Here is a 25,148-nt window from a genome sequence, read left to right on the forward strand (position 1 = left end):
TTCAGGGAGGAAGGCGACAAACTCTAGTGCCACCTATTGGAAGTAGCAAATTTCGCTCAAGCTGACAATTAAGAAACATTCTGCATCAAAACGCACCTATTTTACACAGCGTTTTCCCTGCCAAGAGATGCAGAAATCTCTACAACAAATACTTAACATGTGGACATACCCTTATACTTGTGTCCAAAATATATGTTAAAATAAAAAGTGGCAAATGCAACAGATGTGGTAGCATGAGGAAAAGAAAAAAAACACAACATACCACAGCTAAAAACATAGGATCTACTAGCAGTAGCACCACTGGCACTACCGGCAGCAATAGTCCTGGAAGGAGTCATGCCAAATGCAGATCACACTTTGCCTCCTTTGCCTTTGAAGGTGACTGTGTTTGCTGGCAAGCATATCCATGGAGAGAAAGAGGAAGATGAAAGGGAATATATGTAGCATTACTTGCGTCAAACAGAGCAGGATAATGTAGCCTCTGACAGTGATCTCATCAGCTTGAGTCGGTGATCTGCTCAGTCCACCACTTCTGACAAAACTCTTAATGACGTACATAGCAGAATTGCTATTTTGTCAACGACACCCGTTTGTGTTCTGCTTTTTCGTCCCCTGACAGCTAATACTACAAAGAATACCTTCTTTCAGTATATTTATTGGAATATATGAACAATTATTCTTTGTACTTGGCTGATACGGGGCCAGAGGAGATGGAGAATGCCATTTTGTTGGCTTTGTGAGTCCTGGTGGTAGAGACATTGATAATAATACTCAAACAGGGAAAAAACTTTGGTGGTAAATAGGTGAGGAGGGGGTGGGACTGGGAGAAGGACCACAGACCATTTTACACACTGGCAACTGTGAGCTTAGGCTGCTTTCACACTACGTTTATTTAACATGCGTCCTGAACATTTTTTTGCTGCAAAAGCGGATCCTGCTTTTACAGCAAAAAACGCATGTAAACGCATGTCTTACTTTGCAGGATCCTGTCACTGGATGTTTAGGGGCGGGCATTGGAGTCATGTGATCGGGAGTGAGGGGAACTAAACGTGCCAGACTGGGAGCCGGCATCTGACAGCTGCGAGGCTCGTAACCAAGGTAAACATCGGGCTTGGATACCCGATATTTATCTTGGTTACGAGTGTCTGCAGCTGCTAGGAGCAGGGCTGCCTGCACACGTAACCAACGTAAACATCGGGTAACTAAGAGAAGTGGTTACCCGATATTTACCTTGGTTACGAGTGTCCGCAGCTCTCAGGTGGGAGAGAGAGGGAAGAGAGGAAGGGGGAAAGACAGAGATAGAGAGGGTGAGGGAGGGAGGAGGAGAGAGAGACAGATCACGCGAGACTGGTTCTGGGCATGCTCAGTACTTTCTGGGCATGCTCAGTACAAAAGCAGGATCCTGTTACAACGCAACTCAACGCATTCTGCTAGGCAGGATCCAGCGCTCATTGAAATGCATTGCAGCTCACGGCGCAATGTGAAGGATCCTGTGAGATGCGTTATTTTGACAAAGGTAAAAAACACTACAAGTAGCGTTTTTGAAACATGTTAAAATAACGCAAAAGTACGGATCCGGTGTCTAACGCACGCAAACGCATGCGAACGCAGGTGGACGCGAGTCCATTGCAAATGCATTGAAGTGAAAACGCATTTGCACTGGATCCGTTTTTCCGCTAAAAAAACGTTATGGACGGATGTTAAATAAACGTAGTGTGAAACCAGCCTTAGTTAGATATTGATGCTCATGACTGGGAACCAAATCAGGGTGCTGAGCAGTCAGAGCGTAAAGGTGGTGGAGTTGGCATTAAAAAGAAGAGCCATTGTGCAGCCAAAAGATCTTCTGGGGTAGATATGTTTCTTTTGTGGTAATCTCGGGAGCAGGTGATGTTGCAAGTGATGTTGGTGTAAAAGGCTCAACACTGCCTGAAAGATCTGGTAGTGGCAGAGATTCCTGTGCGCGGTTATCTGGGGTATAGTAATTCTTTTCAAATGTTGCCAAAGGACCAAGCTATTGCAGTGTGCATGCTTTCCTGTTGGAAAATAAGCAATGTACATTCTGGCACATCGACTAGGAACCAAGTCACTCCTTCGGTATCACCCGCTCATGTGGGGAAAGTAAACTGGCCAGCAAGCTATTCTCCTTGTCTTTCTCGCAGCTAGTCCACATTCACATGTTGTGCCACTGCCTAATCATTGTCCTCATCTCCAACATCATCCTCATCTATTGCTTTTTGTACTCTTTTTGCTCATTATTTGCTTCATCAGCTATCCTTTTGTGTGGCCAAGAAACATGCACTCAATAGTCTGTTTGGGAACTGAACTCTCACATGTTTATCTTCACCATAATCGATGTTGAACCACTAAGACTATACGGTCTTTTCTGAAATTAACTGGTGCACTCAGCCTCAATGGAATATATCTAGCTGCCTTTACTTATTGAATAAAGCCATGTCTGCATTATACTTTCACGTAGTAGACATTGTGGTCCGCTCCGTGAACTTGACGTTTTGCTGCTAATTGCACTGCACTGTCGACAGGAGCAGTTATGGCTAGAAAATTTTTCCTGTATCTTATGCCCCATTGACTTAATGCATGGCATGGCTGAGAGGCATGACTGAAAGTCCACATCCTCCTCAATGAACATCTCCCTGCCTTTAAAAGCAAATAGGGCATATTGTATAACATGTCACACAAGATGACTTTTAGTCCACCACAAATATATATCTGGTAAAAGAATTGCGTCTTCTGAGACTCAAATCTTAAGGACATCTCAGTGTACTTATTTTTCAAAAGGTCAATAGAGTCATATCAGACCTCAGTGTTATATTGGTGTTTTTCTGGCATTTAGAAACTTGCAGTATCCAGATATCAGCCTTAAAGCCAGTCAATTCTGGATGTTAATGCCAGCTAAAATTGGTGGACAGTTTGTCATTTTTGGGCATAAAAGTATTTACATCGATTTGTTTGGCTAACACGGACCACAATATAATTTTGTATTGTACATCATTTGCTGAAATATAAATGAAGCATATCATTCTTGTACTCAAAACACATCCACAAATTTGAAAAACTATGATCTTATATACCTCTGTCCATATTTGAAAATTAAAATGTGAATTTATAAAATACAGAATTAGAAATAATGCAGCATACCTTGGGAACCCTGATCTTATATGCAGGCCATCTACATTTTGGCTGATCAAAAACTTCAAGATGCCAACTCTCTGTAGCTGAAGAAGCGCCATGTGTGTTGGAGATGGACATGCAGTTTCAAATGTTGTGTCAAACTTAGGATTTAAGCCCTTTTCCTCCAATGTCCACACACCATTAGGACCTCTGAAAGAAAAAAAAAAGTGACTTAATTTGAGTTTGATAAGGCTATACAGCGTTTCCATTCTATATTTGGTGTACAAGTGTATCTCACTAAGTTAGACTTTCATCAAAAAGTTAATTTATTTCAGTAATTCAATACAAACAGGGAAACACATATTATAAAGAGAGTCATTACACACAGAGTGATCTATGGCAAGTGTTTATTTCTGATAATGTTGATGATTATGGTTAACAGCCAATGAAAACCCAGAAGTCATCTCAGAAAATTAGAATAATTACCACAAAACACTTAAAATGGTCCCCTAGTCTGGTTCAGTAGGCTAAACAATCATGGGGAAGACTGCTGACTTGACAGATGTCCAGAAGGCAGTCACTGACACACTCCACAAGGAGGGTAAGCCAGAAAAGGTCATTGGTAAAGAAGCTGGCTGTTCACAGAGTGCTGTATCTAAGCATATTAATGGAAAGTTGAGTGGAAAAAAATGGTGCACAAGCAACCGGGATAACGACAGGCTTGAAAGGATTGTTAAGAAAAGGCTATTCAAAAATTTGGGGGAGATTCTCAAAAAGGAGACTGCTGCTGGAGTCAGCACTTCAAGAGCCACCACACACAGACGTATCCAGGACATGGGCTACAACTGTCACAATCCTTGTGTTAAGCAACTCATGACCAATATACAATGCGAGAACTGTCTTACCTGAGCCAAGGAGAAAAAGAACTGGACTGTTGCTCAGTGGTCCAAGGAGTTGTTTTCAGATGAAAGTAAATTTTGCATTTCATTTGGAAATTAAAGGTCTCGAGTCGGGAGGAAGAGAGGAGAGCACACAATCCAAGCTGCTTGAGACCTTCTTCACATTTCTATATTTCCTGAAACATGTGACGTCAGTTTTCACACATACAGGAGACACGGACACACGTAGACCCATTAAAATCAATACAAGTGTGCGTTTTCACATAGACCATGTGTCCGTGTTAAGCATACATGTGTCCGTGTGCTCCATATGTAGACATGTCCATTTTTCTCCGGTAGCACGGAGGTCACGTGGCCCGCGCACTGATGTGATCTGTGTGACATCAATGTGACACATACTGGAGAAAACATCTGCCTGTGAAATAAAATTATTTTCTATACTCAAGTTCTCCGATGCTGCTGTCTGTTGCTTCTAAGCCAAATAATTATGCTCATGAATATTCACAGCACCACAGACCAGGAAGTAACAGCAGCGGGGAGTGAGCAGGGCTGAAGACCGCAGAGCGGAAGACATCAGCACCACAGAAAGCAGCGCCGACAGGTACGCATAAAGTTCCTGTTCTCCATGTGTTTTCACGGATAGCACACTGAAAACATTTGTGTGCCAAAATCACCGCACGTGGAAGGACATAGGCACCTTTAACACGTCTGTGGAAAAACGTGTGTTTTTCACGGAAGTGTGAAAGAGGCCTGAGGTCTAGTGTGAAGTTTCCACAATCCGTGATCGTTTGGAGAGCCATGTCATCTACTGGTGTAGGTCTACTGTGTTTTATCAAGACCAAAATCAGCACAGCCGTCTAGCTGGAAATTTTAGAGCACTTAATGCTATCCTCTGCCGACAAGATTTTTGGAGATGGAAATTCCATTTTCCAGCAGCACTTGGCACCTGTCCACATTGCCAAAAAGTAGCAATACCTGGTTTAATAACCACAGTATTACAGTGCTTGATTGACCAGCAATCTCACCTGACCTAAACCCCATAGAGAAACTATGGGGTATTGTCAAGAGGAAGATGAAGACCCCAGACCCAACAATGCAGATGAGCTTAAAGCTGCTATCAAAGTAACTTGATCTTCCATAACACCTCAGCAGTGCCACAGGCTGATCACCTCCATGCCACGCCGCATTGATGCAGTAATTCATGCAAAAGGAGCCCCGACCAAGTATTGAGTGCATTTACTGTACATACTTTTCAGTAGGCCAACATTTCTAACTTTAATATCATTTTTTCACTTGGTCTTTTATAATATTCTAATTTTCTGAGATAATGACTTTTGTGTTTTCATTGGCTGTAAGCCATAAACAACATTAACAGAAATAAACACTTTAAATAGATCACTCTGCAATAACTTTAGATAATATATGTGTTTCCCTTTTTGTATTGAATAACTGAAATAAATTAACTTTTTGATAACATTCTAATTTATTGAGATGCACTTGTATGCAGGGAAAAGCTCAACATGCATCCAAGGAGTTCAACTGTCCAAAAGTATACAACTTGTGTGGCCTCGTAGCATATATTTCGGTGATAAGTTGCAGAATACCTTTTTACCCCCCCAGTTGTACTGAAAGAACGGAATTTTGTTTACTTACCGTAAATTCCTTTTCTTCTAGCTCTAATTGGGAGACCCAGACAATTGGGTGTATAGGCTATGCCTCCGGAGGCAGCACAAAGTATTACACTCAAAAGTGTTAAGCCCCTCCCCTTCTGCCTATACACCCCCCGTGCTCCCACGGGCTCCTCAGTTTTGGTGCAAAAGCAAGAAGGAGGAAATATAATTACAAACTGGTTTAAAGTAACTTCAATCCGAAGGAACATCGGAGAACTGAAACCATTCAACATGAACAACATGTGTACACAAAAAAACAGGGGCGGGTGCTGGGTCTCCCAATTAGAGCTAGAAGAAAAGGAATTTACGGTAAGTAAACAAAATTCCGTTCTTCTTTTTCGCTCTATTGGGAGACCCAGACAATTGGGACGTCCAAAAGCAGTCCCTGGGTGGGTAAAATAATACCTCGTAAGAGAGCCGTAAAACGGCCCTTTCCTACAGGTGGGCAACCGCCGCCTGAAGGACTCGTCTACCTAGGCTGGCATCCGCCGCAGCATAGGTATGCACCTGATAGTGTTTCGTGAAAGTGTGCAGGCTCGACCAGGTAGCCGCTTGACACACCTGCTGAGCCGTAGCCTGGTGCCTCAAAGCCCAGGACGCGCCCACGGCTCTGGTAGAATGGGCCTTCAGCCCTGAGGGAACCGGAAGCCCAGCCGAACGGTAAGTTTCGATAATTGGCTCCTTGATCCACCGAGCCAGGGTTGATTTGGAAGCCTGTGACCCTTTACGCTGGCCAGCGACAAGGACAAAGAGTGCATCCGAGCGGCGCAGGGGCGCCGTACGAGAAATGTAGAATCTGAGTGCTCTCACCAGATCTAACAAGTGCAAATCCTTTTCACATTGGTGAACTGGATGAGGATAAAAAGAAGGTAAGGAGATATCCTGATTGAGATGAAAGGGGGATACAACCTTAGGGAGAAATTCCGGAACCGGACGTAGAACCACCTTGTCCTGGTGAAACACCAGAAAAGGGGCTTTGCATGACAACGCTGCTAGCTCAGACACTCTCCGAAGAGAAGTGACTGCTACTAGGAAGACCACCTTCTGCGAAAGGCGTGAGAGAGAGATATCTCTCATTGGCTCGAATGGTGGTTTCTGAAGAACCATCAGCACCCTGTTCAGATCCCAGGGTTCTAACGGCCGCTTGTAAGGTGGAACGATGTGACAAACTCCCTGCAGGAACGTGCGTACCTGTGGAAGTCTAGCTAGGCGCTTCTGGAAAAACACCGAGAGCGCAGAAACTTGTCCCTTAAGGGAGCCAAGCGACAAACCCTTTTCCAGTCCAGATTGAAGGAAGGACAGAAAAGTAGGTAATGCAAATGGCCAGGGAGAAAAACCCTGAGCAGAGCACCATGACAGAAAAATTTTCCACGTCCTGTGATAGATCTTGGCGGACGTTGGTTTCCTAGCCTGTCTCATAGTGGCAATGACATCCTGAGATAATCCTGAAGACGCTAGGATCCAGGACTCAATGGCCACGCAGTCAGGTTGAGGGCCGCAGAATTCAGATGGAAAAACGGCCCTTGAGACAGCAAGTCTGTTCGGTCTGGTAGTGCCCACGGTTGGCCGACCGTGAGATGCCACAGATCCGGGTACCACGACCTCCTCGGCCAGTCTGGAGCGACGAGGATGGCGCGGCGGCAGTCGGCCCTGATCTTGCGTAACACTCTGGGCAACAGTGCCAGCGGAGGAAACACATACGGGAGCTGAAACTGCGACCAATCCTGAACTAAGGCGTCTGCCGCCAGAGCTCTGGGGTCTTGAGACCGTGCCATGAACATTGGTACCTTGTTGTTGTGCCGGGACGCCATGAGGTCGACGTCCGGCACCCCCCAGCGGCAACAGATCTCCTGAAACACGTCCGGGTGAAGGGACCATTCCCCTGCGTCCATGCCCTGGCGACTGAGATAATCTGCTTCCCAGTTTTCCACGCCTGGGATGTGAACTGCGGATATGGTGGAGGACGTGGCTTCCACCCACATCAAGATCCGCCGGACTTCCTGGAAGGCTTGACGACTGCGTGTGCCGCCTTGGTAATTGATGTATGCCACCGCTGTGGAATTGTCCGACTGAATTCGGATCTGCTTGCCTGCCAGCCACTGCTGGAACGCTTTCAGGGCAAGATACACTGCCCGAATTTCCAGAACATTGATCTGAAGCGAGGACTCTTGCCGGGTCCACGTACCCTGAGTCCTGTGGTGGAGAAAAACCGCTCCCCATCCTGACAGACTCGCGTCTGTAGTAACTACTTCCCAAGATGGGGGAAGGAATGATTTCCCCTTCGATAATGAAGTGGGAAGAAGCCACCACCGAAGGGAGGCTTTGGTCGCCTGAGAGAGGGAGACGTTCCTGTCGAGGGACGTCGGCTTCCTGTCCCATTTGCGTAGGATGTCCCATTGAAGGGGACGCAGGTGAAACTGCGCGAAAGGGACTGCTTCCATTGCCGCCACCATCTTCCCCAAGAAGTGCATGAGGCGCCTCAAGGGGTGTGACTGGCCTTGAAGGAGAGACTGTACCCCTTGCTGTAGTGACTGCTGTTTGATCAGCGGAAGCTTCACTATCGCTGAGAGGGTATGAAACTCCATGCCAAGGTACGTCAGCGATTGGGCCGGTGTCAGATTTGACTTTGGAAAATTGATGATCCACCCGAAACTCTGGAGAGTCTCCAGGGTAGCGTCGAGGCTGTGTTGGCATGCCTCTTGAGAGGGTGCCTTGATCAACAGATCGTCCAAGTACGGGATCACAGAATGACCCTGAGAATGGAGGACCGCTACTACAGTAGCCATAACCTTGGTGAAAACCCGTGGGGCTGTTGCCAGGCCGAATGGTAGTGCTACGAACTGCAGGTGTTCGTTTTCCATGGCGAAGCGCAAGAAGCGTTGGTGCTCTGGGGCAATCGGAACGTGGAGATAAGCATCTTTGATATCGATCGATGCAAGGAAATCTCCCTGGGACATTGAGGCGATGACGGAACGGAGGGATTCCATCCGGAACCGCCTGGTCTTTACGTGTTTGTTGAGAAGTTTCAGGTCCAGGACAGGACGGAAGGACCCGTCCTTCTTTGGGACCACAAACAAGTTGGAGTAAAAACCGTGGCCCTGTTGCTGAAGAGGAACAGGGACCACCACTCCTTCTGCCTTCAGGGTGCCCAGCGCCTGCCGAAGAGCCTCGGCTCGCTCGGGAGGCGGAGAGGACCGGAAGAATCGAGTCGGGGGACGAGAGATGAACTCTATCTTGTAACCGTGAGAGAGAATGTCTCTCACCCAGCGGTCTTTTATTTGTGGCAGCCAGGTGTCGCAAAAGCGGGAGAGTCTGCCACCGACCGAGGATGCTACTAGAGGAGGTAGAAAGTCATGAGGCAGCCGCTTTGTTAGCGGTGCTCCCAATGGCCTTTTTAGGACGTGACTTAGACCGCCATGCATCAGAGTTCCTTTGTTCTTTCTGAGACCTTTTGGACGAGGAGAATTGGGACCGGCCCGCGCCCCGAAAGGACCGAAACCTCGACTGCCCTCTCCTCTGTTGGGAGAGGTTCTGCTTGGGCTGGGGTAAGGATGTATCCTTTCCCTTGGATTGTTTGATGATTTCATCCAGGCGCTCGCCAAAGAGCCTGTCGCCAGAAATTGGCAAACCGGTTAAACGCTTTTTGGAAGCGGAATCTGCCTTCCACTCCCGTAGCCACAAGGCCCTGCGGACTACTACCGAATTGGCGGTCGCAACTGCCGTACGGCTCACAGAGTCCAGGACAGCATTCATAGCGTAAGACGCAATTGCCGAGGTCTGGGAGGTAATGGAAGCCACTTGTGGCGCAGCCGCTTCAATTTTCGCTTGACCTGCTGATATAGCTTGTAGCGCCCATACGGCTGCGAATGCTGGGGCAAAAGAAGCTCCGATAGCTTCATAGATGGATTTCATCCAGAGCTCCATCTGCCTGTCAGTGGCATCTTTAAGCGAGGCCCCATCTTCCACTGCAAGTATGGATCTAGCCGCCAGTCTGGAGATTGGAGGATCCACTTTGGGACATTGAATCCAACCTTTAACCACTTCCGGGGGAAAAGGATAACGTGTATCCTTAAGGCGCTTAGAGAAACGCTTATCCGGACAAGCATGGTGATTCTGGATTGCCTCTCTGAAATCAGAGTGGTCTAGAAACATACTCTGTGTACGCTTGGGGAACCTGAAGCGAAATTTCTCCTGCTGAGAATCTGACTCCTCCGCCGGAGGGGCTGAGGGAAGAATATCCAGCAACTGATGAATGGATGCAATAAGATCATTCACTATGGCGTCCCCGTCTGGAGAATTAAGATTGAGAGCGCTCCCAGGATCAGAATCCTGATCAGCTGTCTCCGCATCATCAACCAGAGAATCCCCCCGCTGAGACCCTAAACAATATGATGTCTAGGGAAATTCTAAGCGGGCCCGCTTAGACGATCTGGGGCTAGGTTCTAAGTCCGAACCCTCCGTCTGGGAGGTATGAGATACCCCGTGAGGACATTGTTGGTCCAACTGAGGGGGGTCAGGGACCAATGATTCAACAGAGTCCCTTTGCTGAGATACCGGTCTGGACTGCAAGGCTTCTAGTATCTTAGCCATAGTCTCAGAGAGTTGATCCTTAAAGGCTGCAAACTCAGACCCCGTCACCTGGACATTGTCAATAGGTGGCTCCCCCTGGGCCCCTCTTAGAGGATCCGGCTGAGGAAGTGTCACAGGGGTCGAACACTGTACACAATGAGGGTCAGTGGAACCTGCCGGTAGCTGGGTCTTACATGCGGCGCAGGCAACATAATAAGCCTGTGTTTTGGCACCCCTGCCTTTTGTGGGCGCCATGCTATAGTTTTCCCTGAGTAACACAATAGGGTATATAGCCAGAAAGAACTGTGCTCATACAGTGTAAATTATATACAGTACACAAATAATGTACCAATACAATACAGCACCATGGGGCTAGCACCACATGTGCTGCTTACCAGCCGCCTAAGCGGTTGTGAGGCCACCAGAGACCGTGTCTGGGTCTCCCATGAATATGTCCCTCTCTGCAGCGTCGGTGGAGCTGACAGGAATGGCTGCGGCGTCCTGACGAGCTGAGGAAGCTGTGGGCGTGGCCTGGAAAGAGCGCGAAACGGGCGCTCACACTGTGCACGGTGAGGGGAGTGGAGCATGTAAATCATACTCCAGCCCTCGTTGCTGCTCGCTCCGTGCAGCGTCCCGCCCTTCCCCTGCCTGTCAGGGCTGAGGGCGGGAGAGAAAAAGGGAAACTAGGCCGCAATGAAGCCGGGGACCGTAGTAATAAACGCGGCCGCCGTAAAAGCGCGGTCGCGTGAAAGTCCCCGGCGAACTACAAGTCCCAGCCGCGCCGCAGTGTCCCGTGGCAACGGCGGTCAGTGCGGTAGCCCTTACATATAAACACACTCAGCGACGCTGAGTGTGTAATGGCACATATAGACCCGGTCAGCGCCGCGGTCCCCGGTGCACTAGCACACCCAGCAAAGCTGAGGTGATGCCGTGCGCGGTCCCCATAGGGATACAGAGTACCTTTAAGATGCAGGGCCATGTCCCTGAACGGTATCGGCTCCTATCCATCAGGCTCCACAGGAGTTGTGGATGAAGCCCGGTCTCAGTGCCTGGTGACCGATAAGATCCCACTTCACCCAGAGCCCTAAGGGGGATGGGGAAGGAAAACAGCATGTGGGCTCCAGCCTCCGTACCCGCAATGGATACCTCAACCTTAACAACACCGCCGACAAAAGTGGGGTGAGAAGGGAGCATGCTGGGGGCCCTATATGGGCCCACTTTTCTTCCATCCGACCTAGTCAGCAGCTGCTGCTGACTAATCTGTGGAGCTGTGCTTGCATGTCTGCCTCCTTCGCACAAAGCAAAAAACTGAGGAGCCCGTGGGAGCACGGGGGGTGTATAGGCAGAAGGGGAGGGGCTTAACACTTTTGAGTGTAATACTTTGTGCTGCCTCCGGAGGCATAGCCTATACACCCAATTGTCTGGGTCTCCCAATAGAGCGAAAAAGAAAGTGAAGTCCACATTTTTCAACAGAAATCTCCACCAACAAAACATATACTGTATTTTTCAGACTAAAGCACACCGAGATTTGGACAACATAAAATAGAAAAAAAAAAAAGGTCTAATATCAAATCTACCATAGTGATGTAAAGGTATGCAGGTGGTAATGTCACTAATGTTGGTGGTCTACGTTTTCGCTTCTTTCCAAGTGCACTAGGGTTAGGGGGTGGGGGGGGTGAGTTATTTATTCCAAAGTGGTAGAAATATTTTAGGAGGGTTGCACCAAAAAAAAAAAAACAAAGAAAAGGGCTTTATATACTGTCCACAATAGTGATATCACAGGGTCCCAATACAGGTTACTTTGGTTGTCTTGTACCAAAGTTTATAAAGAGCACAAGTATATTTAGTGTGGAATCAGTTATGTGATTCATGTCTTACATGTGTAATGTCTTTGGTACGCCACTTACACTCCTTATACACAATTTAGCCAGCTGAACACTTTCAAAAGTTGTTATAATTTCCACACTCTAATAGATGCTTATTGTACCAAGCAATCCTGTGCTACACTGATTTTCTGTGACGTTCATTGCCTCACAGACTGGAAATGTGGGAATACAAGGATGGCATCAAATATATCTTCTATGTGGTGCAGACAGAGCAGCACTGGAAACGGAGATCGGATTTGGTGAGAGGTCCTCTTTAAACCTTTAACAACTTGCGATGTACCATGTCCGTCATAAGTTATGTCCCTGCCTTTGATGTGGGCTCACGTGCTCAGGCCTTATCTTTGCCGGTAGATGATGCTTGAATAATTCAGCCACCATGTGCCTCTAACAGCTGTGGGTGGAGCAGAGATCTGCCTTTAGCTGCTAGGCGTACTTTACATGTTGCGTCATCGCTAGCATCGGCTAGCGATGCCGAGCGCGATAGTACCCGCCCCGTCACACTTGCGATACGTGGCGATTGCTGCCGTAGCGAACATTATCGCTACGGCAGCGTCACACGCACATACCTGGTATGAATATCCCTCCTTCAAGGGGGAGGTGCATTCGGCGTCACAGCGACGTCACTAATCGGCCGGCCAATAGAAGCGGAGGGGCGGAGATGAGCGGGACATAACATCCCGCCCACCTTCTCCCTTCCGCATTGCCGTTGGGGCGCAGGTAAGGAGATGTTTGTCGCTCCTGCGGGTTTACACACAGCGATGTGTGGAGCTGCAGGAATGACAAACAACATCGTACCTGCGGTCCACCCGACATTATGAAAATGACCGACGCTACACAAATCACCGATTTTCGACGCATTTGCGATCGTTTATCGGCGCACAAAGGATTTACACCCTGCGATGTCGTTACCGGCGCCGGATGTGCGTCACTAACTACGTGACCCCGACGATATTTCGAATGCGATGTCGCAGCGTGTAAAGTACCCCTTAATCTGTTACATGCCACTGTCAATCTCTGACATTGGCATTTAACACGCGTTGTTCTATTCCCTCATCAGTGCACCACTTAAGTAAAAAAAAAAAAAATATATTATATATGTTTAGTATCTGCATAACCGTACTGATCTGGAGAATCATACTGGCAGGTCAGTTTTACAGTAAAATGAACACTGTAAATAAATTTTAAAAGATTTTTTGCAGAATTGCACTTTTTTTTTGCAGGAAGAAACGAAAGTGTAAAAACTAAAAATCGCCAGATCTATGAGGGGTTAAATTACTTTTCAAAGCGATATATGCATATATTGTGGCTTATGGGCAATGCACATTCTGACATATGTGAGGATTGTAAACGTATTAATAGTGAGCAAATCCTAAGAAGACCTAGGAGGACATATTGTGAAGCTTTCAACATTAACTATAAAGATGAATCTGAAACATGAATTGTGTCTCACAAAATCTGAGTTCACTGACTTACATCAATTTATATAATGCTTCGGCCAATCACAGATCACCAGACCCAAACTTACGGCCTCAGATATGCCTATAAAGCTGTAAGTTCAGGTCAGGAGATCCACAGTCTGTATGGGTGTTTCAGTCCATAAGGGCATGTGTATTCAGCCTTAGTCACCTGACTGATCCATGCTGTCAGGGTTCAGGCAGCAAAAATCACCTTAAGGCCTTGTGCCCACAGGGCGTTTTTACAGCGTTTTTTCTAGCATTTTTGATTGCTTTTTTTAAAATCAACAAAAGCAAGGAAAAAGCATCCCAGCAAAGTCTATGAGAATCGGGACTTGCTGTGCCCACGTTGCTTCTTTTTCAGTTGCTTTTTTTCTTGCTGAAAAAAGAAGCAACATGTCAATTGTTTTAGCGTTTTTTCCTGCTTTTTTCCCCAATTGACTTCAATGGAGTCAGGGAAAAAAGCAAGAAAAACCGCATGTGTAATGCCCACGTTGCTTTATATTTTATGCGTTTGGGCGTTTTTAGGGAGAAAAGAAAGCTATGGCTATGTAGATTCCTTCATAGAAGAAAGCCACATAGCCAGCGTCCGCAGCTGTTATCTTTTCTCCCATTGTTTACCGCGACACCTCTGCCGAGACCCCCGCTGACATCATAAGAGTTCATCCCAGCACGGATCTCCAGGAAATCCCCCAGTAATCCTCCTGCATGAATTGTATTCACCTCCTGACATCCCCGAACAAAAGGCCCAGTCAAACTAAACAACTTACCAGCGATCCCCACAACGATACAACCTGATAGGGATCGCTGGTAAGTTGCTAGGAGGTTGATGGTGAGATGTCCCACTAAGCGACACTCCAGCGATCCCACCAGCAACCTGACCTGGCAGGGATCGCTGGAGCGTCGCTACAAGTGCTGCGCTTGGTAACTAAGGTAAATATCGGGTAACCAACCCGATCTTACCTTGGTTACCAGCGCACACCGCTTAGCGCTGGCTCCCTGCACACCTAGCCACAGTTCACATGGGTTAATTACCCGATGTGTACTCTGCTACGTGTGCAGGCAGCAGGATGCCGGCTTCTGCGGACGCTGGTAACCACGGTAAACATCGGGTAACCAAGAAGACCTTCCCTTGGTTACCCGATATTTACCTTCGTTACCAGCGTCCGCTGCTCTCACACTGCCAGTGCCGGCTCCCTGTTCCCTGTACTCCCTGGACCGCCGCTGATGTCACAAGGTAAAGAGTTCATCCCAGCGGGGGGCATTGCTCGGTAATCCCCCTGCATGAACTGTATTCACCTTGTGACATCCCCGAACTTCCCTGCAGCGACGTGTCGCGGTAAACAATGCAGGGACCCCCGCTGACGTCACAAGGTGAATAGTTCATCCCAGCGGGTGATGTCCAGGAGCCCCCACCCCCCCCCCCCCCCGATTTTCCTCCTGCATGAATTGCATGCACCTCCTGACATCCCCGAACTTCCCTGCAAAGAGATGTAAAACCACGCAAGAATACTAAATTCCTGGTGCACAGCCTATGCCACATAAATGCAGGCAACCCCCGCTGACGTCAAGGTGAACCCCTAAAAACCCCGGTGTTCCTCCTGCATGAGCTGTATTCACCTTGTGCCAAGCACCAGGCATTCAGTATTCTTGCGGTATTTTTATGACACCACTCTACAGGGAGGTCCGGGGATGTCACAAGGTGAATACAGTTCATGTAGGAGGATCACCGGGGTTTCCTGGACATCCGCCGCTGGGATGAACTCTTCACGTTACTCACCTCTCTGCAGACTCCCGGGTCACGTCCGATGGGCTCCAGGACCCGCCGGTAAGCAGCTGATTGTTTACGTCCAGCGGTGAAAAGCCTGCCGGCTTTTTAACAAGCAGATGATGAATCAGCTGATCTTCGCTGAACTTAAACGATCAGATGATGCTATCAGGTGACAGCATCAGCTGCTTACCAGCGGGTCCTGGAGCCCATGGGACTTTTAAACAATCAGCTGATGTGTAATCTGATTCAGGTCCTTGAACCTGTGTCAGGTTCAAAGACCTGAATCCAATATCATCTGATCAGAAGGCAAACCGATCAGATGATGTGTCATCATCTGATCAGTTTGCCTTCTGATCAGATGATATTGGATTCGGATTGGACATCACGGGACCCTCGACCCAGGACTACGGCGGAGGGGGATTCTTTAGTTCAATAAAGATGGAGTCACTAATTGTGTTGTGTTTTATTTCTAATAAAAAATATTTTTCTGTGTGTTGTGTTTTTTATTATCTTTACTAGAAATTCATGGTGGCTATGTCTAATATTGGCGTGACACCATGAATTTCAGGCTTAGGGCCAGCTGATAATACAAAGCTGTCCCTAATCCCATTATTACCCAGCGAGCCACCCGATACCAGGGCCACTGGAAGAGTTGGATACAGCGCCAGAAGATGGCGCTTCCTATGAACGCGCCATTTTCTGGGGTGGCTGTGGACTGCAATTCGCTGCGGAGGGGCCCAGAAAGCTTGGGCCACCCTGTGCTGCGGATTCCAGTCCCCAGCTGCCTAGTTGTACCTGGCTGGACACATAAATTGGGTGAAGCCCACGTGGTTTGTTTTTTTTTGTTTTTTAATTACTTTATGAAATTCATGGAAATAATTAAAAAGAAGGACTTCCCTATATTTTTGGTTCCCAGCTGAGTACAAATAGGCAGCTGGGGGTTGGGGGCAGCCTGTACCTGCCAGCTGTACCTGGCTGGCATACAAAAATATGGCGAAACCCATGTCGATCTTTTGGTTTTATTTTTTTTTAAATTTATTAAAAAAAAAACCAAAAAACACACATAATCCAAAAGGGTTAGGGGTAAAGAAAATAAATGCGTAGGCTCCCGCTGCATTTTCTATTGCTAGCTAAGGGTAACCCAAACAGCTACTGGCTGCTAACCCCTACTTCTTAGTGTTACCTTCACTGGCAATGGAAAATCCAGGGAAGCAATATTTTCTTGAGGGTTTTTTTGCCAAAAAAAACTAAAAAGAAAAAAAAAAAAAAAAAAAAAAAGACGTGGACTTCACCCAATTTTTGTGTCCGGCCAGGTACAACCAGACAGCTAGGGAGTGGAATCTGCTTTCTGGGCCCCCCTGCTGCATACTGCAGTCTGCAGCTGCCCCAGAAAATGTTGCTTTCATAGAAGCGCCATCTTCTGGCACTGTATCCAACTTTTCCAGGGGACCTGGTGTCGGGTGGCACGCTGGGTAATAAGGCTTTAATACCAGCTTTGTTTTACCAGCTGGTATTAAGTCCGAGATTCTTAATGTCAGGCCAAGTTTGACCCGGCCATTAAGAATCTCCAATACAGTGTTAAAAAAAGACACCACACAGAAAAAATACTTTATTAGAAATAAATACACAGACACACTTAGGGACTCCCATCTTTATTACTCCCTCTCTCCCCCCTCCTCGATCCTGGTCTTCTGTCACTGATCTAGCTTTGCTATATCTGAAAGAACGGGGGAGGAAGAACGCTTCTGCTCCTCATGCTGTCTAATCACTCAATGTGTGAGCAAAGACTGCGGGTTGGTAAGAGGTGACATCACCACTGCCACCATTGCATAGTAACCTAATTAGAGGGTTACTATAGCAACGGTGATCTCCGTGCACCTGATTCCATCCGCCGCTATTCATGGTAAATAGCGGTGCCGGTAAACGATCTAGTAGATCATCATTTTCATATCACTTTTATCCCAAAATGGAGATTGAAGAAAATGGGTTGAACAAGGAAATTACATCAGAACACTTTTTTTTCAGATCCAACTTCAATGAGCTGAAACAAGCATTCAATAGTAACAAAAAAAGCATGAAAAGAAGCAGGAAAAAAAGCATGAAAAAAAACACGAAAGCATGAAAAAAAATCAGGGAAAAAAAGCATGAAAAAAGCATGAAAAAAAGCTTGAAAAAAAAGCATGAAAGCATGAAAAGAAGCACAGAAAAAAGCAGCTTTTTTGTGCTGAAAAAAAAGCACCGTGGGCACATAGCCTAAATGTTGTTCCCTTTAAGTACTATTCAAAAGGTATAACCAATAGGAAATTATATTTTTCTAAACAAGGCACTCTTACTATATGTCACAGTGAAAAAACAGTGAATAAGCCTGGGTTTTCTCATCGTGGATGCAGGCCGGTTGAGGTTTACAATACTTTCACTGAAAGCATGCATGAAGAACAAAATTCATGTCCTTAAAGGGAATCTGTCACCAGGTTTTTGCACCTCCATCTGAGAGCAGCATAATGTAGGGACAGAGACCATAATTCCTGCAAGGTCTCACTTACTGCACTGTTTGCTGTCATTTTGATAAAAATCAATGCTTTCTCTGCTGCAGATCTAGCAGTTATAGAGAGCTTATGAATACACTGGACTACCTGGCAGCACGCCAAATAGTCCTCTAATGATAATCTCCTGCTGATTATACAGTGATTTTTATCAAACGACACTAAGCAGACCAGTAAATGATACACCACTGGAATCAGGATCTCTGCCCCAATGTTATGCTGCTCTCAGATTAGATGGCAAAAACCTGGTGACAGAGTCCCTTTAACTTGCACTTAACCTACATTATCATGGCAAGTACAGGTTAAGAACGTGATTTTGAGGCAGATCATCTCTACTTGTGGTGAAGCCACATCAAATATTATATGGTGTGGCTGCATGGTACATGAATAGCCTGTGTCAGCCATGTGAGAACTCTGCCTAATGAGATATTAGGTTTACAACTTTTAGGCTATGTGCGCACTTACCGGATTTTGCCGCGGATTTTCCGCGGATTTGCTGCAGAAAATGTTCATAACATCTCTGCAGTGAATCACCAGCAAATCCTATGGAGAAAAAAAACCTGTGCGCACTAGGCAGAATTTGACAGCTGCATGTTTTGCTGCAGAAATCCCGCAGCAAAAACAAGTGCATGTCAATTCTTTTCCGCAGGTAGCTGCGGGATTTCACTAATTTCATTGAAAAATCCCGCAGGGAACAGCCTTCGGAAAAACCGCACCAATTCCGCACCAAAACGCATGCGGATTTTGGTGCGGATTTTTTCCACAGGTGAGGAAATCTTTGAGAGCCTGCGGAATTTTCACAAGAAATTTCCTTTTCCCATTGCGCACATAGCCTTAAAGGCATCCAAAAAATCCCACCTCTTCTCTAAAATTCAACTACTAAGGCTGCTTTCACACCTCCGGTTTTTGCTATGCGGCACAATCCGGCACTTTGCAGGAAAAACGCAACCGTTTTTTTTTTTTGCTGCCGGTTGCGTTTTTCCTGCATAGACTTTAATTAGTGCCGCATGGCCTTGCGTTCCGTCCGTTTTTTGCCGCATGCGGCAGATTTAGCCGATGCGGCGGCCGGATGGAACGTTGCCTGGCACGTTTTTTTGTGCGGCAAAAAAAAAAAAAACGCACTGCGCCGCATCCGGCCGATGCGGCGCTTTTCCCAATGCATCTCTATGTATGCCGGATGCGGCAAAAAACGCATCCGGCCGCCGCATGTGTTTTTTGCCACCACTGCGCATGCTCAGTAGGATGCCGCAAGCGACAAAAAACGGACGGGCCGCATGTAAAAAACTTATGCAAAGGATGCGGTGTTTTCACCGCATCCGTTGCATAGATTTCACAGCCGGATTGAGCCGCACGGCTCAAACCGGATGTGTGAAAGCAGCATAAGGCAGTTCTAAGTTTTTACACTAGGCAAAAAATGACATTTAAGGAAAGTGACAGGTCCTCTTTTAAGAGCGTGTTCACTCAGGTCAATGATCCAGATCCTGATGTTCCAGGTTATTTCCCAGTACATGATTGATCATTTCATTTATCATGGTATAAAAGTTATCAGTTGTTACAACATGTATCTGGGAATGAGCTACAGCCCATAAAGTAAACTGAAGGGAGAGGGGGAATATATCAGTTACATGTAAACTATAGTAAACAATCACCAATTGACTTGCTAGATCATTGACTGAAACAGGTCATATAAAATTTATTTTCCCATGTAGAAGAATATAGTATTTTAAAATAAGTATTAATACAAAAAATAACCATGGGTTTATTGAATTTAAATCTCAATACCTGGATACACATCGCAACAGATATATTATTAACTAAAAAATAATATTAGATTCAAACACAATCTCAAACCTAAAATCAGGGATTCCACATGACGTGCTTATTCCAGCTCCTGTATGAACAACAACTTTTGACGCTTTCCGAATCATGTCTGCAAGGTCCTCCACTTTTTGACGCATTTCTTCTGCAGTGTCAAAAATCTAGAAAAAAAATGGCAAATACTAAAATATTAGACTTCAGAAATAAAGCAGCCATTTAAAATCGGGTTTTTCTCAATACACACACACAAATATATTATATTATATATATATATATATATACTACACATATACTAGATATATATACACACGCACACACACACACACACACACATACATACATATATATATATAAAATATATATTACACTGTGTGTGTGTGTGCGCGTGTGAGAGAGATATATATATTATTATATAATACACTGTGTGTGTGTGTGTGTGATATATATATCACACACACACAGTGTATTATATATATACATATATATATATATATATATATATATATATATATATATATTTACACATACAATTTTTATTTAGTTTTTCATTTAAAAAAAAAAAAAAAATTTGATTTTGCGTCCCCATATTCTGGGATTCAAAAACTATATTTTTTTTTAATTGACAGAATGATATACGATTTGCTTTTTCTGCAATAACCTGCAGTTTTCAAGTTTTAATTGGTATCGCTAGCGATGTCGCTGCCTATCGCACCCGCCCCCGTCGTTTGTGCGTCACAGGCAAATTGCTGCACGTGGCGGACAAAATTGCTAGTACCAGTCACACGAACTTACCTTCCTAGCGACGTCGGTGTGGCTGACGTACAGCCTCTTAAGGGGGCAGTTCGGGTGGCGTCACAGTGACGTCACACGGCAGGCGTCCAACAGAAGCAGAGGGGTGGAGAGCAGCCGCATGAAAGTCATGCCTACCTCGTTGCCGGAGAACACAGGTACGCTGTTGTTCGTCGTTCCTGGGGTGTCACACGTAGCGATGTGTGCTGCCTCAGGAACGACGAACAACCTGCGTCCTGCACCAGCAACGACATTTCCGAAATGAACGACGTGTCAACAACCAGGTGAGTAATTTTGATAGTTAGTGGTCGCTCGTAGGTGTCGCACGCAATGACGTCGCTAATGAGGCCGGATGTGCGTCACAAATTCCGTGACCCCAACGACATCTCGTTAGCGATATCGTTGCGTGTAAAGCCCCCTTTAGGGTGTTTATTTTGTGGTTTGAGATTTTATTTTATGCTTTATTATTTTCAAAAGAAAACACAAAACAAATCACCACAACAGAAGGTCACATGTAGAGAAAAGGACAATGTTTAAACATTTTCTAATCAATCCGGCTTGTCTGTAATATAAATGAAATATTTGTATTTGATCAAGATGTGCTCTAAGAATGTCATATTTATAATGTTACGCACATAATCACACGTTATAACCTATTGTGACTGGTCGGGCTACCAGCCATTCCAATATAAGAGCACCCAAACAACAAAAAATGAACCTCTGCAGTCACATCTTGAATAAAGCAGAAATGCGCATGCTCAACCTCCACTCCCTTTACTATTTAAGACACTGACGAAGAAAACAAAATGCTGTCTTTGGGTATTTTCAGCAGGGCTATGGATAATGGAATCCATGATCAGCAAGTTATCCCCTATGTTATGGAAAGGGGATAAATGAGAATTTAAGTAATGACCTTTTAAAATTGCCTTATACCTCTTAGGGTACTTTCACACTTGCGTTATTTTCCTTCCGTTACAATCCGCCCTTTTGGGAAACAGCGGAATCCGTTAACGGATTCCGCTGTTTCCCATAGACTTGTATGGTTGACGGATTGTACCAAAAGGAGCTGCGTTGCTTCCGCTGGGCGACGCTCCGTTGCTTCCGCCCAGCGGGAGCAACGCAGCATGTAACGTTATTTTGAGCAGCGGAATCCTCTGGATTTCACTGCGCATGCTCTTTTTTTTTTTTTTTTTTAAATCAAACTTTATTTTGGCTCGCGGTGGCCGAACGTTCAGCTGAGCGCCCGGCTGCCGGCAAGCGACAGCGCTCAGCTGAATGACCGGCCACCAGCATGCCCGGCCGCCGGCAAGTCACAGCGCTCAGCTGAGCGCCCGCCCGCCGGCATGCCCGGGCGCCGGCAAGTGACAGCGATCAGCTGATCACCCGGCGGCCGGCTGCAGGGAGCGATCAGCTGATCACCCGGCGGCCGGCTGCAGGGAGCGATCAGCTGATCACCCGGCGGCCGGCTGCAGGGAGCGATCAGCTGATCACCCGGCGGCCGGCTGCAGGGAGCGATCAGCTGATCACCCGGCGGCCGGCTGCAGGGAGCGATCAGCTGATCACCCGGCGGCCGGCTGCAGGGAGCGATCAGCTGATCACCCGGCGGCCGGGAGCGATCAGCTGATCACCCGGCGGCCGGCTGCAGGGAGCGATCAGCTGATCACCCGGCGGCCGGCTGCAGGGAGCGATCAGCTGATCACCCGGCGGCCGGGAGCGATCAGCTGATCACCCGGCGGCCGGGAGCGATCAGCTGATCACCCGGCAGCCGGCTGCAGGGAGCGATCAGCTGATCACCCGGCAGCCGGGAGCGATCAGCTGATCACCCGGCGGCCGGCTACTGGGAGCAATCAGCTGATCACCCAGCGGCCGGCTGCAGGGAACGATCAGCTGATCGTTCACTATAGTCTGCCGCTGGTAAAACCGGGAAAAAAAAAAAAAAAAAATCAAAACGAATTGCGTTGTTTTGCAGCATCCGTTGCATCCGTTGTGTCACTATATGCAACACATCCGTTGCATCCGTTACACAACGCAATGCAACGGATACCGTTCAACGCAAGTGTGAAAGTAGCCTTACTTCCATATTAGCAGCCATCTGTCTTATTATTTGGAATAAAACAAGTACACAATACCTGCCAAGCATATAACAACCACGTCAGCAGCATCTTGCAGCTCAAAATGTTGAACCCAGGAGGTGCTGGATATGTGGACTTTTGTTACCAGAAAATCCCTTTCTCATAACATTCATTGGAGGACACAGAAAACCATGGGTATATATTGCCACCAGGAGTTGAAACTAAGAACTACAGTTAAAGGGAACCTGTCATCACTTTATTTGGCTATAAGCTGCGGCCACCACCACAGGGCTCTTATATACAGCATTCTAACATGCTGTATATAAGAGCCCAGGCCGCTGTGACTACATAAAAAACACTTTATAATTCTCACCCAACGGTCACGCTGCGGTGGAATTGGGTCACGGAGGAGTCTCCGTTGTCCAGTACCGCCTCTTTCGGCCACCTTTGTCCTCCTCCTTCTGAAGCCTGTGTGCATGACGCGTCTACGTCATACACACTCGCCGGTCCTCAGGGCAGATCAAAGTGCGCCTGCTCAGGACCTGAATACCGGCGAGTGTGGATGACGTCGGACGCGTCATGCACCGCGGCTTCATAAGAAGGAGGACGAAGATGGCCGAAAGAGGCGGCGCCTGACAACGGAAACGCCTCCATGACCCAATTCCATCGCAGCGCGACCATTAGGTAAGTATTATAAAGTGTTTTTTTATGTAGTCACAGCGGCCTGGGCTCTTATATACAGCATGTTAGAATGCTGTATATAAGAGCCTGTGGTGGTGGCCGCAGCTTATAGCCAAAAAAAGTGGTGAAAGGTTCCCTTTAAAGACGTTGGCTCCTTCCCATCAGGTTATACCTAGCCAGCTGACACCCATCTATTCATCTTGTGCAAAAGCAGTAATAAAAGCAGTGCAAAAGTGACAACCAGAAGGCTGGATGAAGGCTTTATGGTACGAACCAAATATCCCCTTTCCTTGCTTGCTTCATTGGGGGACACAGGAAACCATGGGGTATCCCCAAAGCAGTCCCAACAGACCATCAAAGGTCAAGGGATAATAAGGTAGATCCTTCAGGCCATAACCAAGGTTATTGCCAACTACAGAATCCTTCTACACAAACTCACGTTGGTTAAAGCAAAAGCTATGAACTCAGCAAAATTTTCAGAAACTGGGGAAAGATGAAGTCACAGCTTTACTGAGTGTAATGCTCGCAGGTGTGAGTGGAGTGGAACCACCGGGCCGCAGCACCAACTCAACCTGGAGGAACCTAACTAAGCGACTATCGGGTATTCAAGAGAACATTATGATGGTAAAGGTGGGCCCTGCTGCTGTGACAGCTGACCCCAGGAGACGAGATAGGACATAGACAGTCTGATATGATCAGGTGCAGACTGGGCAGCTGACGCAGACAGTTGCATCGGGCACAGCTGACTCGGCAAGTGAAGCAGATGCTGCAGCAACGTTAGGTACTGCAGGGTGTAGCGGATTCAGCTGAAACAGCAGGCACAGATGGTAAAAGCAGGTCCGGCAACTATGACAGGAGCGGACACTGCTGATACAGGCAAGTGTTAGAACACACAGCTTAGGACTTGATCAAATGGGAAGGGACTTGACAACTAGTAAGGCGTCTTTAAGGTTAGACCACGTTGCCCAGGCACCTCTCATAAGGGGAGGATGTCCTAAACATCTAGTGCCTCTCTGCCATAAGCTAAGAGGAACTTCTAGTTAAGGGCGTGTTGACCCTTTAAAACTAGGGACGCACCCCAAGAGTGCTCCATGGAAAACTGTGTGGTGTGCACAGGTCCTGGGAGCTGGTGGCAGGGACTGGAGGCACAGAAGCTATTGCTTGGTGGCTGTGAGGGTGAGTGTGCAGGCGTCCCCATCGGGGGAAGAGGGCAGGACAGTGTGGGGACACCACTAATGTCGCTACAGTACCCTCCCTCTTACACACACCCTTTTCCAAGACAGAAAGGAATCTCTTAACAAGATGGGCAGTAATATTTTCCTTGGGCTGCCCTGACCTCTCCTCAGGACCAAAACCCGTCCAATCAACTAAAAAGAGTTTGCTGTCGATAAACGCACTCTCCACTTCTGAAGTCCACACCTTAGGATATGTCCCCTTGTGGATCTGGGCTGTGATAGGGTGAATCCAAGATGAGAATTAAAAGATGAATTAGTGGTTATAATTGGCAAAATCTAGGAATCACTTTCACTCCGTCAGGACGATGCCACTTCAGTACTGCCGACACCTTCTCCGAATCCAATCTCAAGCCGATGTCAGAGAGATTATGTAACCCAGGAAGTAAAGAAAAGTCCATTTAAAAAAGGCACCTGGTGAACATTCCTGCTGTGTGCTGTCATATCTGATACACGTAGTTGGCGTCATGGGTATTAAAGGTAGTCTTCTATTCGTCACCAGACTGTATCCAGACAAGGCTGTATGCACCACAGAGGTCGAGCTTGGAGAAGATCCTGGAACCTCAGACACAGTTGAACAATTCCAAGATAAGCGGCAGCAGATACTTATTCTTGACTGTGATTTGGTTGAGACC

The 25,148-nt window shown here is 46.8% G+C and overlaps 1 protein-coding gene across 1 annotated transcript in view; it reads right to left on the reverse strand.

Moving 5' to 3' along the window:
* The window catches only part of SIRT6 (sirtuin 6), an 86,794-nt gene that overhangs the window by 56,138 nt on the left and 5,508 nt on the right, over window positions 1-25,148 (reverse strand). Inside the window, exons 2-3 of the mRNA XM_075337862.1 lie at window positions 19,773-19,900; window positions 3,157-3,339 (exon numbers count right to left, since the gene is read on the reverse strand). Coding sequence (XP_075193977.1) covers window positions 3,157-3,339; window positions 19,773-19,900 — 311 coding nt within the window. The remainder of the gene's footprint in view (window positions 1-3,156; window positions 3,340-19,772; window positions 19,901-25,148) is intronic.

Source organism: Anomaloglossus baeobatrachus, chromosome 1 (genome assembly GCF_048569485.1).
Source record: "Anomaloglossus baeobatrachus isolate aAnoBae1 chromosome 1, aAnoBae1.hap1, whole genome shotgun sequence".
Classification (NCBI taxonomy): Eukaryota; Metazoa; Chordata; class Amphibia; order Anura; family Aromobatidae; genus Anomaloglossus; species Anomaloglossus baeobatrachus.